At 44.1% G+C, this 16490-nt stretch overlaps 1 protein-coding gene across 2 annotated transcripts in view; it reads left to right on the forward strand.

Annotated features, from left to right (window-relative positions):
• Window positions 1-15464, forward strand: part of HUNK (hormonally up-regulated Neu-associated kinase) — a 54085-nt gene extending 38621 nt beyond the window's left edge. The window contains exons 7-10 of one of the 2 annotated variants that reach the window (XM_015881260.3): window positions 3544-3712; window positions 4713-4796; window positions 10104-10284; window positions 12116-15464. In XM_015881260.3, the coding sequence (XP_015736746.2) occupies window positions 3544-3712; window positions 4713-4796; window positions 10104-10284; window positions 12116-12753 (1072 nt within the window). In that variant the 3' untranslated portion in view covers window positions 12754-15464. The remainder of the gene's footprint in view (window positions 1-3543; window positions 3713-4712; window positions 4797-10103; window positions 10285-12115) is intronic. The other variant, XM_015881271.3, reaches the window with a different exon arrangement.
• The last annotated feature ends 1026 nt before the right edge of the window (window positions 15465-16490 follow it).

The following is a 16490-nucleotide window of genomic DNA, read 5'->3' on the forward strand; positions in this document are numbered from 1 at the left end:
ACAGGCTATGCCCATTTCTGATGCATATGTGATGTTCTGTGTATTAGGTAAATATGCAGACCGTGGTGAGAAAGGTCAGAGTTAAACAATCTTGCCTTATTGGTTGTTGATTTTGAATACCAATGCAATACTAAAAGTGTGACTAAATGCAAACAGGTAATGGATCTCATGGCCAGACCAAATTGCAATCTAGGGAAAAACAAGGAAGAAAGAAAAATACTTCTGGTCCACTTCGGTTAGAAATAATCTTTCTTGACTTTCAGCATCTTTAGTATGGAGTCTTCACATAAGCCAGTCAACCTGGGCTCTCATTACAGTCAATGGAGACAAATTTTTACAGAATGATTCATCTAACTTCTATTTGATTCTGCATCAGGATGACATTGTGCCCAGGAGATTCTGCTTTCTCTCCTGTGACTGTAAAAGGAGCCTCAGGCAACTCACTTAGAAATGTGTGTCTATATTTGATCTGATAAAACCTGCTTCCTGCATCAAAGCCTTTCCACTGTGTCTTACACACAATCTCATACCTGCAGATGATGTTGTAGGAGTTACTAGCTTGCAGGCCAATATCCAAACTAGCACTGAAGCAGATAGAGCAACTTAAAGCTTAATTTTGGAGCAGAAAATTTGATAGTACCCCAGAATTTCAGTTCTAACTCACTAATAGGCAGATCACTGTGAGAAGAGCCTAACTTCCACCGTACAATTTATTCAAGTGCCAGATCCTGATACAGCATACACCTAGGGGCGTGACAACCTATCTTTGAATGTCAGAACCACTGTCCTCACTCTAAAGTGATCTGTTGTTCACCAACTGAGCCATCTCTTTTTGTTGGTGCCCTGAAGGTCTAAATGCTTAAGCAAGCTCCAACCGCGGATACAGACAGCCTTGAGCATTCATCTGAAATCACAATTTTGCTGTTAACAGTGCCTCCCCCCTGTTTTCCCCTCTGAACTACAGCTAGCCGCGTGAATAGGACATGTTTAAGAGCTGGAGGACCCAAACCTGTTGGGCTGAGAAACAGTTTTCCTTCTGTGTGTGCAGAGAACTGAGGTGCACTAGTTTACCAGCAGGCATTTGTCTTCCAGAGTTAGTGTTTTAAGTATAGTGTTGTGGGCAATGACTGTGACTGCATTTCTTTGACCTGAGCAGGATAAGTTGTCTCTCACTCACAAAATATGGTTGGAGAGATGTTGAACAGCTTGGATACTTGTTCTCCAAAGGGTGACATCGCTAGATCCATCCATTGAAGCACATGTGAGGTAAACTGCATGCAGTGGGATCACAGAATTATACGTAGAATGGCTTGGGTTGGAAGAGACCTTAAAGGTCATCTAGTTCCAACCCTCTGCCTTGGACAGAGTTGCTAGCCACAGTACTCAGACCCATAAGAAGGATTGTTTTGCAGGAAGCAAGATGGAGAGCAGGCAGACTCATTATCTCAGCATTACTGCCTGAAATTTAAGGTCAATTGAGTTAATTTGCATAGTGTGCTGTACAACTAAAGGAAATCTGAGTTTCCATGGTGCGTTGGACTGTACTGAAGTGCACTCTACATATGAACATTATATGGTAAAGAAGGAGAAAACAAGTGTAAACTGAATGAGTCGTTAAGCTAATGAAATCACTGCCATAATGAGTCTAATCAATCTACTAAACGTGGCATCTGTTAAATGAATGTAAGTGTAACTGAGAGCTGTATGGGTAATTTAATTCTCTTGCTGAGTGTGTTCTATCTAAGAAGAAAAAAGACAGAAATATGGCTTGAATGTGATTTCAGAATTATTTTGCATTTGTAGGTGCATTTTCATGCCGCTGTTTTTGAGTTGTCAGCTTGCAGTTATCAGGCCTTAGGCTGTGATGGAAGTATTCACTTCAGAGCTTGCTCACTGGTGCAGTTAGGTCAGAGACTCATGAGAGAGGCTGGCCTCTACTAGATACAACAGCTGTGCCACAGTGCTTGTGGAGTGCCCATTAATCATTTTCTCCTAAAGGCAAGCAAATCATATGTAAGAACAGAAGAAAATGTAGAGCTGAACTATAGAGAGGGCATATGTTTGTTCATGCATATATGCAGATATGGTGATGATAGTATTCCTTTCCTATTACAAGCACTTTTAAACAGTTTGCAAGGAATTGTGCCATCTCTTAGTCGTGCTCTCTGTAACAAACGAGAAGCTATGTTCTGTTCTTGCAGTCCTCTTCTACTGATTTCAGGTAACAGCCATCATTACCAAGGTGGGAACATAGTAGGAAAAGTGAAAGCAAGGTGGAATAACAGCAGAAATGGCATTTTCAGGAGAATGCTCTCTCAGGCTTTCTAAAAGCTTGCTTTTGTTAAAGAAATTCCCTGAAGGCAAGCAAAGATTTCCAGTTTTGCTTAGCACTTCAAGGAGAAATTGCTTACATTTTTTTTGCTGTCCAGATGCTTTACTGTGCAATGGCCAAGATACGTTTTGGTTATGAACTCTAAGAACACCACCCAAGCATTCTTTAGCTGCAGAATGCATGTTAATAAGAGTGCTGAGTAAAGGAAAACAGTAATTTGAGATTTTCCATACTCTGTTTTGCATCTTGTCTAAGTCCTTCTCATATCAGACCCAAGCATTCCTCATGGCAAAGGTGTACAGGACAGTGGTGTAGCAGAGAAGGGGTGAGAAAGGTAGGTAATTACACCTTTCTATATACATAATAGCTCATAACCTAAGCTTCCCTGAGTTACCCTGGGCAGATATTAGGCTTGATGTTGGAAGCGAGGAATATTTTTTAGAAAGCAAACAAAATCCAGCATTTCTTTGGAGATGGATAGGAGTTGATGGGTACATCTAGGAATCTGTCCAGCACATTTAGATGCCTAAGTAAGAGTCCTCTGGAAAATCTGGTTTTAACATAGTCTACAAAAGTTCTTTGCCGTTTGCACAGGCTGGTGTAATGCATTTCTCACTTATGTCTCCTATGGGCTTTACAGAAAATCATATCCATAAAATTGCATGGTGTTTCTGCTTTTAACCAACATGAGAATAGTAGCAGCCTTACCATTTTAGAGCTGCTGTAATAATCCTTCCTGTATGTTATCTTTCTCTGTGGTAAAGTTCTCCAGCTACTTTGTGCATTAATATTGTGCAATAGATGAGGAATGAAGCTGAACACTGGTGTTTGGTTACATGAGTCATTTCAGAAAGCAAAATGTCACTACCTAAGTTGGATTTTGCCTCTTTTCCTTCAAAATCAAATGGATTCTCTTGATGGTTTTCACCCATGTTCACATCTAGGATAACAAACTGAGACATCCTGAGCGTCACATTGCCATTTCCTTTCATGGTAGCACATAAGGTAATTCTGAATTGTGAGGAAAAGTTCTGTTTGTTCAACTTCATGATGTCCCATAGTGTGTGTGGTTCCCTAACAATGTGCCTTTTTCGTACCTACTCGTGTCTGCATTACTGAGCCTTCCAGATCTCTTCTCCACTTTTGCTAACAAAGCTCTGTCGCTGGGAAGACATTACAAGCAACATACTCTGCTTGTCTTCTTTCTGCAGAATCCACTTGGAGGACCTCAGCCAAAGCGTGCTGCTCCATATGACTGAGAAGCTTGGCTATAAGAACAGCGATGTCATCAACACTGTGCTCTCAAACAGGGCAAGTCACACACTTGCTATATATTTTCTTCTTAATAAGAAGCTGGAGCGCTACCTGGCAAGCCTTAGAGTAAGTACTGCATGATACTGATGCTTAGAAGTTTCTCAAGGCATTACCCAAGTTGTTTTTATTTTCCTAATTCTGTCATAGTAGTCATGAAATGGAGGTATTCCTTGCAAACTAAAAGCATTATTTCAAATAATAATTCCCCAAGTTACTGGGATAACTGCTTATAGGCTTTACATCTCATGAGAAGTGTTTCCAGAGAAGTACATTAGTTTTCCATGGAAAACTAGTGATATGTTTGCCATCCTGGGATAGGCTGTTGTGCAGTTAGTACCAAATGTATACACAGTCTAGCCCACTTAATTTGGCAAATGTTCTCTCTTGTTTAGCATTGCTGTCCATAAAATCCATGCCCTTCAGTGCCTGTGCTAATGGTGCACAGCTGCCCAGCTCACCTAGATGAGAGCCCTGAAGGGAACACCACTGAGAGCCTGCAGTACCCTGTGCTTACCTCCCTCTGCTGTGGGACTGCTCTGTGTGTGGCTGAAGGGAACGGTTACCTTGCCACATCATCTCTTCTTCCACATCTGGGGCAGCTGATCTCCCCAGCTGTGTTTTGCATCACACTTTCTCAAGTGTTAGGATGGACAAAGTGCACAAAGGCAAGCTGCACTCCCTTTTCCCATGGCCTCTCCACACAACTGTCTGTGTTCAGGCGAGGAGTCTTAAACAGTTAAGAGTTTGTAGGCTCCTACATCACCTAATCAGTAGGATGGGTTTTTTTCTTAATGAAATGCTTTTTTCCTCTGAGAAATTATCCCTGATTACTTTTTCTTCTGACAACAGCTTCTTAGTTTTCTCTCCTTTCGGTTCTCATAACAAGTATGTTTTAATGATGGCATCAATGGTGTTCAGAATGTAATGGATCATATTTATCATCTCCATAAGTTGACGCAACTCTACTGAATACCAAGAGTGGGCATCGTCCATTAAGCAGTAGCTAAACATCAATTTTCTCTAATTATCTTACACGCTGTGATTTTCTGTGCTCCTCTCTCCACAGAAATCTGAAGTCCAGGACAATATTTGCCACAAGAACCAGCTATACCAGATTGACAAGTACAAGGCAAATAAAGACTCCTATGAGGTAAAGCTCATTAAAGCTTCTTAAGGTATTTGGAAAGCAGGCAGAATTTGAGGATCCCCAGCAGTTGGGATTAAGACAATGAGTTTCTGGAATTGCGAGGGAAAAAAATCCATCTATGCAGAACAATTTTCTCAATTTCTTTTTGAAAGATAAAAAGTAGCAGCCCCCTGGAGTGGAAGTTTAAAGATGACTTTCATCTTTCATGAAGAAAAGAAATCCTCTGTTTAGCATAGTAAAACAAAACTTCTTCAAGGGGCCCTTTAGTGCCCTTCTGAGGTGCAAGTTGCTGTAGAAGACCATATCTTCATTGTTTTGAGTGTAAAGACCTTGGTGGTGCATGACAGTGACTGCCAGGATTCACCTTCCACAGTAGTTTGGTGTAGATCTGCATAGCAGAATGCACCACCCTGGCAGAGCCCAGGCTTAACTACTAGAAACAGTAAAACGATATTAGCACAAAACTGCCTGAGTGAATATTTTGCTTCCCAGCAGAACTGCTGGAGAACTGGCCCACTGTGTTGTGAGGGACTTTCCTTGACCAGAGCAAAGACTGAACTGGGTTACCATTCACTCTGTCTCCAGTCTTCTTGCCCACAATAGAGAAGGTAGTTTATATTAAAGGAACCCTCTCCTGTCTGGATTTTTTGTTCCCTGGATGTTTCTTGGTGAAGCACTAAAGTTATAAGGGTTGTGTGAACTATACAAGTTGTATCTGACAACATAAATAGCAGTGTTCCTGAGGAGCTTGCTATTCTTCAGTCCTGGATTGATGATTTAGTTGCAGGGACAGATTTGTTTCATGGCTGGTTTTGTTTATTTTAAAGCCTGCTAGCAAATTTAATAGAAAAGCTAAGTTGCAAGCCAGATGGAAGTATCAGGGCAAAGCACTTTTACCATTCTTTTCTTACATAAATTGAAACCACCTTACTTAAAATGTATCAGCACTGGGTAGATTCAGTGAATATCATATTTCAAAATGCTCTGTGGCAGTGTACTTCAAACTGCTGCAGGCAAATGTCCCCTCAGAACACAGGCATGTCCCCAGAGGTTGTGATGCAGGCATTGCACTGTGCATCCTGACCCTGCCAGGCTCAGACTCCTTCAGCTGCCAGTGCTGCCTCCCAGCACAGTGCCCAAGGGCCCCAGGAGTACTCTGCATAGCATACAGGCACTGGCTTGCTGCTTCTGCATCTGTGCTGCATGTAGAGAAGTCTGCAGCAAGGCCTGTGTGAGCACCTGCACAGAACTAGTGTGCATAACTAGTAATGGTGTGACTCAGTGACCCTAGTTTTGCTTGTGCGCATCCTTAGGGATGAAGGCTCTCTCCTGCACTTGGGAGTTAGTCCCGAGGTAGATATTTAGAGGATGAGAATGTGTCTTTTCTTTCTTCAAATAGTTACCTTAATGCAACTGCATTACAGACACTGTGATAATAATACAGTATAATCTACTTGGGCACAGCTGAATATAAAGCATTTTGATATTGCTTTAGCTGTATTTACACGAGGGGATTGTATAACACCAGGACAGTTAAAGTAGCACGCTTGGGTGAATGCAAGCCCTGAGATGCTCCTGCTGCTTGCAACTGTGGTAGACGTCTGCTAAAATGCCTTTAGGGGGTTGAATGGAAGTGTCTGGATTGTGCCCTTGGGATCAGCAGGTGCTGCTGGAGCTCAGGATGACAGAATTCATAAGCTGGGAGGGATTCATGAGCTGTGGTCAGGGTCCCCCTGCCATCCTCTGTGCCCAGCCTGAAAGTGGGAGGCCACAGTCCCCAGACAGATACCCCCAAGGCAGCATGGCTGTGTGTTGCCATGGCAATTCCAGGAGAGAGGTGGTCAGGCACAGCAGAAGCAGCTGACTGTGTTTCTTCCACCTCCCTCTGTCATGTGAAATGAGGATGTTTTGTGGGCCAGGGCCGGCTGCCAGCAGCACGGATTGTTGCTGGGCCATGCAATGTGCCACATGGGTAGGGGACAGGCCTAGCCCACCTGTCCCTTCAGTGTCCTAAACTGCGTGGTAGCACTGGTGTGCCAGGGCTGGAGTGCTGAGAGTTGCTCTCAGGGCTAAGCATCCGGCTGGCTTTGCAGGCTGGCCTTATTTTAGTACTTGGGGCAGTTGGGCAGGGTCTTTTTTTGCTGCAAAGACCACAGGTAGTGAGCAGTCATTCTTGCAACAAACCCAGGGACCAGCATTGAGGATCCCTGCTTTCCCCAGACAAGCCAGTGGGCTCAGGCTCAAGGAATTTGTGATTTTAAGAACTTATATCATCCTCCTATCACAATACTAGCCATGGCCAAGGCAAATACCTATTATCTTCCTTTCAAGTCCATTGCTGGGACTAGTGTGGATTTTAAGGTCGAGGTCAGGACAGGAAATAGCAGAGGCTGATGTAATGCTGAACCTATTCAAGTATAACATACCGGCACAACCCTTTCATTGTGCAGCAGCATGCCATTGCATGGCTGCATATAGCATGGTGAAGAGTAAACTTGTATAACTCCCCCAAAGGAACACTTCCTTTCCTTCTTAAAATATAATAGCATGTGGAAACTTGGGAGTTTAGGATTTTCATTGTTCCCTCTCCTGTAACCATCATCAAAGAGAAGGAATTTTAGTAAATTTAAAAAATAAAACCATTTACAGCGTTCTTCTAGGGTATAGTAATTCATTGCTATTGCTGGATGTGTGAATTTGCTCTTTTATCAGTGCTTCAATTGTACAACACAACTGTGCTGCTGCTGCTAGTAAAACATTGCAGCAGCATAAGAACAAAGTCACGGGCATCTGGAACACAGAATCATAGAATGATTAGGTTTGGAAAAGACCTCTAAGGTCATTCAGTCCACCCACCAGCCCACCCCCACCATGCCCACTGCCCACATCCCTCAGTGCCACATCCACACGGCTCTTGAATGTGTCCAGGTACGGTGACTGCACCACCTCCCTGGGCAGCCTGTGCCACTGCAGCACTGCTCTTGCTGAGAAGGAATTGTTCCTAATACCCAACCTAAACCTCCCCTGGCACAACTTGAGGTCATTCCCTCTCATCCTATGGCTATTACCTCAGAGAAGAGTCTGACACCCACCTTGCTACAACCTCCTTCCAGGTGGTTGTAAAGAGCAATAAAACCTCCTCTCAGCTTTCTCCAGACAAACATCTTCTCCACTGTATTTCATAGCAGAGCAGTTAGAAGTTCTGGCTTGGCACTTGCACCATTAGGCTAAAGGGCTAATGTCCTGCATGCTGACAGATGCTGTGTCTACTGAGATGCAAATTCTTTCCTCACCTACCCAAATAAGAAAGCTGTTAAACAATTTTGAGAGACTCCTTTAGGCTTTATGTAGTCACCACTCAGTTTCACCCACTTAAATAAAATAGTATGTGGTAGAACCTGGTCTCTGCTGAACTTGGCAGCAGAGTCTTGCAGCCTTGGGAGAAAAAATAGTTTGGTGATCTCCAGATTAAATGCGGAGCTTCCACTGACTTTATTGTTGTAGTCCGTTGTTCACACTGCGTTACTATTATTACTGCTATTGTTGTTATTACTGTTGTAACTGCTTCATCAACATTAGTAGTGACTGTGCTCGCCAAAGTGCTGTCTGGGACTGATCAGATGTGGTGTTATTTCAAGCACACCACAGGCAGGGAGGAATAAATGCTCTGTCACTGGCATGGCTACAGCCTCTAAAGGCAAAGGGAAGGACATCAGGCTGACCAGGAGGTGTAACACAAGGAAAGTGATGGCCGATCCAGAAAGTGTTGTTTTATTCTGTGGGAGAATTAGCCAGCCAGAGCCGGCTGAGGGAAAAGTAATTGGAGGAAATAAGGGATGTATGGAGAGAAGGCTGGGAAAAAATGAGTCTGTGATAGTACACCGAGAGGAAGAAGACAGTGAGGAGCTCCCAGAGGTATCCCTGGTTCTCTCTCTCTCATGTCACCTCACAGCTTCTGTAATAAAACTTAACATCTGAACATCTTCCTGAAGGTCTTCCTTCTGATTCTGTGACTTCCGAAAGGTCAAAGATTAATGAGCCCAACGGTGCCAAAAACCATCTGTGCAGAAGGCCTGATTCTGTCTGAGCTGTCAGTGATCAGGATGAGCTCTTCCTTCTTATTTCCCTCTTATGTGCCTTAACACATTTCCTGAGTTATTTAGTGGACAATATTAATAATAATATTCATCTGCATCTTTCTTTCCCTCTGTCACATATATGTGACTTTCCATCACTCAGATGCCCCTCTAAAGAAATAACCCCAAAGCAACCAAAACAAAAGTCGCACTACTCTCAGATTCATGTTTAAAACCACACGACACACATTTCTTCAAGAGAGGTGGGAGACTGTTGAAGTCTTTGAGTGACAGCAAAATACAAGCCACAAATTTTGATGTCTGGGTTTTGGTAATATCAGAGTTTGGGTTCCCTCTGGAATCAGTGACAACTAAAGAGTGTTATGCAGATTACACAACGCGGTGATTCCTGCTGAAAAAGATACAATAAATTTCAGCTGTATAACAATCAAATCCACTGCTGATCTGGGCAGTAGGGCTTAATGCTCAGCTTGTGCCCATCCATAGATGCAGTCAGAGAAGCACAGAATCATAGAATCACTAAGGTTGGAAAGACCACTAAGATCATCCAGTCCAACCATCAGCCCATGCCTGGGACTGCTATAGTCCTTGTCCCTCTGTGCCACTGCATCACCGCTCTTGCTGAGAAGAAATTGTTCCTAATATCCAACCTGAACCTCCCTGGCACAACCTGAGGCTGTTGCTTCTGATGCTATTACAGTTATGTGGGAGAAGAGGCTGCTGAATTACAGAATTATAGATACACAGAATCAGAGCTCAGGGATGTGCAGCAAAGGCCGCTTTCCTCGGGATATTGTGCAGACAGAAGATGAATGACTGAAAGAGTTTAAAACTACTTTAAAGTTCTGCAGATCACCTTTGGAAATGCTAGAGGAAGTGCAATAAACAGAAATCAAAGGCCTTTTTTTGTGTGTGTGTGTTTAAATGGGCAGACAGATTTCAAATCTGAAGGAACATTAATCTGTACCTTGCTTGAACAAGGTATCCTAGCACAAATGGCCTCTGAGGACAGGCTTGATTTTCTGATCATGTCAAGCAGATCAGAGGAGAATATGACTTGGAAGACGCGGTTATTTTGAGTAGTCAGGATAAATTCCTTGTATATATTTTGTTTTTAATCCGGCTTCAGTAAGCAGTGTATCTCTGGGGGGCTAAGGACATTTGAACTTCCTTCAGTAAACCAGATTGTTCTTGTTTGTTTTACAACCTAAAGGACAAAAAACTCAGAAAACAAGAAAAGAAAGGGGAGATTCTTCACCGTCAGCTCCCAAAGAAAACTGAGAAAAGTCCAGTTTCATATAGACAGCCTTCTTCCTGTCTTATCTCACAGATACAGAACACCAAGGCTCTGCTGAGGGACCGAAAAGCTACCAAGGCTGGAGGTGCTGAGAAAGGTCAGTGGGAGAAGTGTTGTTGTGCCTATGGGCATGTGTCTTCCTGTGACGGTGCTGGCATGGGCTTGTGTAGTGTCGATGTCTTGTGTGGTATGTGGTTGTATGTAAATAGTGCTCGTGTTTGCTGCTTGCTCTGGATGTGGTTATGTGAAGGAGGATGGAATTGTGTAATCAAACATTGGACATAACATCCTGGGGAAACCATGTCACACTGGCACTGTGAAAGCGTCAACAGCCACCCAAGATCAGTGCTGGCCTCTGGGGAGAAGAAGTGGCAGCAGCTGGTGGTGGAGAAAGGGGAGTTGGGCAGGCAAGAGGAAATGTGACAGGGACTGCTGACCACTGGCAACGAAAGGGAAGAGGAAGAGCATTAACAGGAAAAGATGAGACAGCCACTAGGGAGAAAATCATTCCTGATGCAGGGGAGGAGGTGGCCTGGGGAGGGCTGGATGGGACCTGCTCCAAGGGTGGCAGGGTTAAGGAGGTGGGGGAAGAGCAGCCAGTGTGGAAAACAGGGCAGTGGGAGCATGTGGCTAAGGGGATGCAGTGGGGGGCAGAAAGGGGATGTAACTGTTGATCAAGGGAGGTAACTACAGTGCCATGCAGAGAAATATGGTGACTTAAAATGCTGAGTATGGTGCCGGGAGGTTGATTAGAGGCACAGGGGACAATAAGCAGTTGATTTTTTCTCCTTGGCTTCTACTTGCTTTTTGAAGTGAAATCCGAAAATCATTCAGATCTCAACTAAAGCGTTTTTCTGCTTGTGGAAACTGTGTTTTTATGTTTGTTTCATCAAGTGGTCAAGTAATTTTGGCCTGTTTTGGAAGTAAATAAGCCCAATTAATCCTGATCCACCCTTCCAAAGCAACTCGCAATGCAAGTGATTTCATCCCATACATCCATTCAGGCCTCAGCCTCTGCCAAGACCATCCCTTTTGAAAGAAACACACGTGAGATTTGTGGCTATGACCTGATGACCAAAGTCTTGCATTACTTTTTATCCCTTTTAGATAGTTTGAGACTGGAAGAAGTCACAGACAGTAATAAGCTGCCAGTCCTCTCTTCTTTCAATTAGGAGCAATCTAACAAAGCTGGCTGCTTGGCTAGCATTTCCTAAACACAGCAAAATGTACTTTTTTTTTCCTCACAACTAGCTTGGCGTGAGTGATTGCCAACATTCTGTAGAAACTGAACAGATCTTCTGCATGGGCTGTTTTGTATTACTGGGCCAAATCCTGGAAAGATTGTTCCATTTATATTCAGTACTTGCTTGGGGAAGATTGTCGTTGAAGTCAGTGCAGAAAATCTGTTCCAACTGTAACAGCCTGAATCTGGTCAATGCAGTTACTCCATTTTTTACACGTGTGAAACTAAGAACAGATTTTATTCCAAAACGCAAGTAGAGACATTAGGAATTAACTCCCTGTTGTCCCGTATGTCTGTAGGTGTGTCAGGGAGTACAGTATGCAGACCCATGTAAAACTATGCAAAGAAATGTGGGATTTCTAAGATATTGCCTTAGAGGATATGATTAACACAAACAGCTGAAAACATCCATGGTTTCCAATTTCATGTCCTGGTCTTACTTTAAATTCATTTGAGGAAGGAGGCAGATAAGTTACCCATGGTCAGCAGCGTAAGTATCTAATAGAAGTCAAGGAATCGGGTTCTTTGGTGCTGTGTTGTGTGCATCCCTAAGACCATTTGGTTGAGCTGCTGCATGTGCCATGCTGTTATGCAGTCTATGAAAGACGATGCCTGCCATGAAGTAGAGAAGGCAATGCTCTTGAATGCCATTTGCTCTTCTGGTTCCTTTTCTGGTTGCTTTCAGACTCCACCAGTGGGCTGAGCCCCTTCCACGAGCCCTTGGCGACCAAGGCTGGCTTCATCACCTCCACCTCGCTGGAGTACCTGGAGGCCCAGCAGCCCAGGACCCCCCGACTCCTGAAGAGGCAGGAGTCCCCCCAGCAGGAGTTAGCGCGGGGCGGGGGCCGGGTCAAGGACTCTCCCCTCATCCTGAACATTGTGCACTCCTTCGAGTCCGTCGACAGAGAGGACCAAACAGACCAGGTCTCCCCCTCCCACCAGTACAAGATTTTAGGCTCGCCGATGAATTTTCCTTCCAAAAGCTCAAGTGAAAGGACACTGTCCCCGCTTTTTCAGCCAGGAAGTACATCCCCCATCCACCCCAACCAGGTCTCTTTTACATATGAAGAGAAAGCATATCCTGCCAAGGAAGAAGCCGTGTCCCCTACTCAGCTGGTTTCCAACAACCCGTTGGGCAGCCCCAACTGTGTTAAAAGCAGGGGCAGGTTCCCCATGATGGGGATTGGACAGATGCTGCGGAAGAGGAACCAGACGATGCAGTCGGTGGGCGACAAACCACTGGAAGCACGGATGCCTCAGCTGCAGCAGATGAGCCCCACGCAGATCACGTTCAATGCAGATGCTGTCAGCGGCCAGTGTTAGTCTGGCAGGCAAGGATTTGTATTGCTGTTGTCTGGGACCCAGCCTTTTCTGTTTTTAAAAAGAAGGGAAAGCCACAGGCACGTCACCATCTCTACATAACACAGTGCAGTGGTCCAATGTAGAAAATCTGAGGTCCACTTGTAAGGAAGGGGTTATCCTATGTATTAAAGTGAAAAGAAGAGTGCTCTGCTTGTGCTGTTAAGAAATATTAGCATTAGGCATCAGATTGTACAGTAGAACATGTCTTGAAAGAGCCATGTCAATATGTATTTTCACTGCTCAAAGTCTCATATTGCAGTAAAGTGAATTGGAAGAACAATGAGCATTACCAGTGTGATTCATCAAGGTGATCAGTGTGGTGCTGTGAGTGCTGGTGCCAGCTAGGGCCATGGTAAGGCTACCCGTGCTCCTTCTGCCTGTGCCAGGCAGTACACTGTCCTGTTACAGGCATCATTCAAGGGGAAAAACTTGAAATGCCATTTCCAGAATCAGCTTGGTAAAAAGCACTGCCAGGGAGATTAAGTCTGTAGAAGCTTGAATCAAGACATGCACAATCTAAACATTCAGAATAAGTGGGACTAATAAGAGTCAAAGCAGATCTTACTGCTTATTACATAAAGTAGCTAGTAATGGCATCATTTGTTCCTAAAGAATATGATAATTCAATCATGCCATTCAGAAGGAACACGATTACTCAGAAACAAGGCTTATCACATGACAACGGTACTGAAGGCCTGTTCCTTTTATGTAATGAGTTTACAAGTGGATGCTTTAGTCAGCAATCCCCATCGCAACATGCCGTGTTTAGGCAATCTGGTCACCTCCAATTTTTGTGGCTGTACTAGTTGTTCCACTCCTGTGTGCAGGTTTGTGTTAGCCCCTGTTGTAGCGACACAGCACCTGAAGGCTTTTCTGAGAGACTGCAGTGAGTTGAAGCGACTCATAAAGAACACACAAACCTACACCATTTTATACTACGAGATCAGTTATGCGGTGGTTACCAAAAATTCGGTATTGCTATGAGCTGTAAAGATTAAGTCTCTTAAAAAGCAACATGTTCTGCATACTGGTCTTCTTTTTCTAAGTAAATGATCTGAGAGCCTGGCAACATTTTTGGTTCTGTTTTTGTGTTCACACCATTTCCTATAAACTAGAAGATTTAGCCAAAGACTGCACTTTTGTTTTGTCTGTACTGTGCTTGCATATGTGTTTGTGTATATGGGACATCTCAGCAAAGCTCATACTAATCTGGTTCCCCCATAGGCGCCCCACTGCTGCCCATCCATTTCATGTCATTCCACAAACAAGGCATTGCTCTGCTATTGGGGCTGCTGGCTAACAGAAGGATTTTGCATCAGATTGTCATAGAATCACAACATCAGAGAATCACCAAATGGTTTGGGTTTGAGAGGACCTCAGAGCCCACCCAGCCCCAACCTCAGCTGATGTGCAGGGCTGCCCCCCACCAGCTCAGCTGCCCAGGGCCCCATCCAACCTGGCCTTGAGCACCTCCAGGGATGGGGCACCACAGCTTCTCTGGCAGCTGTGCCAGCGTCTTACTGCCCTCTGAGGAAACAATTTCTTCCTAATATCTCACTTACATTTCCTAAATTTCATCAGTAGGAACCAAAGCCCTTTTTTTGTTTGTTTTTTAATCAATGTTATTGCAAATGATTTTGGGGTCCCATTGCTTGATTTCTGTACAAATGTGAGGAGTTTCCTTTCTTTGACAAGCCTCCATCCAGTTTCATGAGGTGGAGAAGATCCACCAGAGGCAGGTGGAAAGGTCCCTGGCAGAGCCCATAGCTCAGCAGACATTGCCAGTTCTCAGTATAGCTTAGGCTGTGCATCAAAATCTGCTGGGGAAAAAAAAAAAAAGAAAGGTCACCCATCCAGATACTGACAGAACAGATAATTGGACTGTTAAGTATTCTGAATGCTTGCTAGCAAACCCAGCAACGTGTGATTGCCCAGGGCTCCCTTCTCATCTCTGCAGATAGGACCGTCACTGCAGCCTCGAAGCTGCCCATCGTTCAGCGCAGGGGTGTCCAAATGCTTCTGACTGTACACCTCAGTGTGGTGGAGGCATGGAGGCACCACTTCCGTCATAAGCCAGCTGTAAAATGATACACATGGAAACCTCAACGTGTTAACAAAGGCCTGAAGTACAGTGGCTCATTTTTAGATGGAAAAATGCCATCTTCTATTGGTACAGAATACCCGTGTCTCCCAGGAGTCCATTATAGCTCTTCCTTTTGTTTAAGAACATTGAAGTGTTCTCTTTTCCTTCACACCAAGAATGTTTGTGCTGCTGGTGAGCAGAGACAACAGCAACACCGCCACATGTGTGCATCAGACCTGTGCACCCCAACAGATGGCAGGTACTGCCTGGAACTACAAACTCAGGTTTATTTGGGACTCAATAAAAGGTTGGAGGAGGCAGGAAAGAGACGTGTATTTTTGTGAAAACTCAGTAAATATGTGTAAGAATCAGAATGAAAATAGAAATGTTAAATCTTTTGTTATATTTATAGAGAATATATGAGTACTACACTGCTAAAACATAAATGTGTATCCAGCTTAGACAGTAGCTATGTACAGTCAAACTGCAGTGGCCATGTAAGGGACTTCTTGAAATACAGTAGTGGAAATTCCAGGGGGAAAAAATGTATTTGTTATCAATATTAAATATACATACTTTTTGAACAAGATTGCCATGGAGTGCTGACTTTGTTTGCCTGGTCACCATGTGGCAAGGAAAATCTGAGTACAAAACAACCAGTAGAACAGTGAGGTGGTGAGAGTTACCAGCACCCTTGCCTTCACCCAGCAAAGGCTGTTCCTTGGCAAAGGACCACTGACTTGCCTACAAGCCCTAAAAGGCTGATGTTAGCACAGGGTTGGATTTCTCTCTCAGTTATGAGAGAGGGAATAGAGTTGGCCACCCTGAGGTGGAAAGAAAACCGAGCTCTTAGGCAGCCAGGCAAGTCCCACAGATAGGAATTCACACTGATTCAAGCAAAGGAATTTGCTGATCAGCCTTCTGCATTTCTGGAGTAAATCCTTCCAGTTGTAGGAACCAATCCCATGAGGAACCTGTTTGGAACATCTGAAAATAGGTCTTACGCTTCAGGTCATCCCCTGGGGGAAAGAGAGAACAGCTGAGCTTTTGGGTGCAAGGTGGAATCACTGGAGCTTATGGGGGCTTTTTGAGGTGCTGTTTATGCCCAGAACCCAATGGAAACAGAGGACCAGTGGTGAAGTGCTTGAAGAGTTGTTTGCACTTTACATCACTTGACATTTACAACAAAATCCCTCTGTAACTGCAGAATGATGGAGTCAGGTCTCCAAGCAACTTCTAAGCCCCAGTGCACTTGTAAGAGGTTTTGCTAATGCCAGCCTGGGCACATATCTGGCTGATACACTTCCAGGCTTTGCTTACCAAGGAGCAAACAGAAATTTCAGGAAAGCTATTTTTGTGTACAGTAATTCCAAATTTGCCTTCCTCTTCCATTCTTGTTCAGCATTCTGTGCACTTCCCCTTTTGTTCTCCCCCACATGCCTTCCAGAGCACAATGAAACCACAAGGTGCAGAATCACTGCCTGTGTTTCCTATTAAAAAGTTATCACAGCTCTGCGAAACAAGAGCCATAAATCACTTGCGTGCAAAAATACAACCATGTGGAAAAATCGTTCCTTGGTGTGCCTTCCCACTGCCTTTCAGCAAGATCCCTACC

This window comes from Coturnix japonica, chromosome 1 (assembly GCF_054131305.1).
Source record: "Coturnix japonica strain WE chromosome 1, WE-NBRP24, whole genome shotgun sequence".
NCBI classification, from domain to species: Eukaryota; Metazoa; Chordata; class Aves; order Galliformes; family Phasianidae; genus Coturnix; species Coturnix japonica.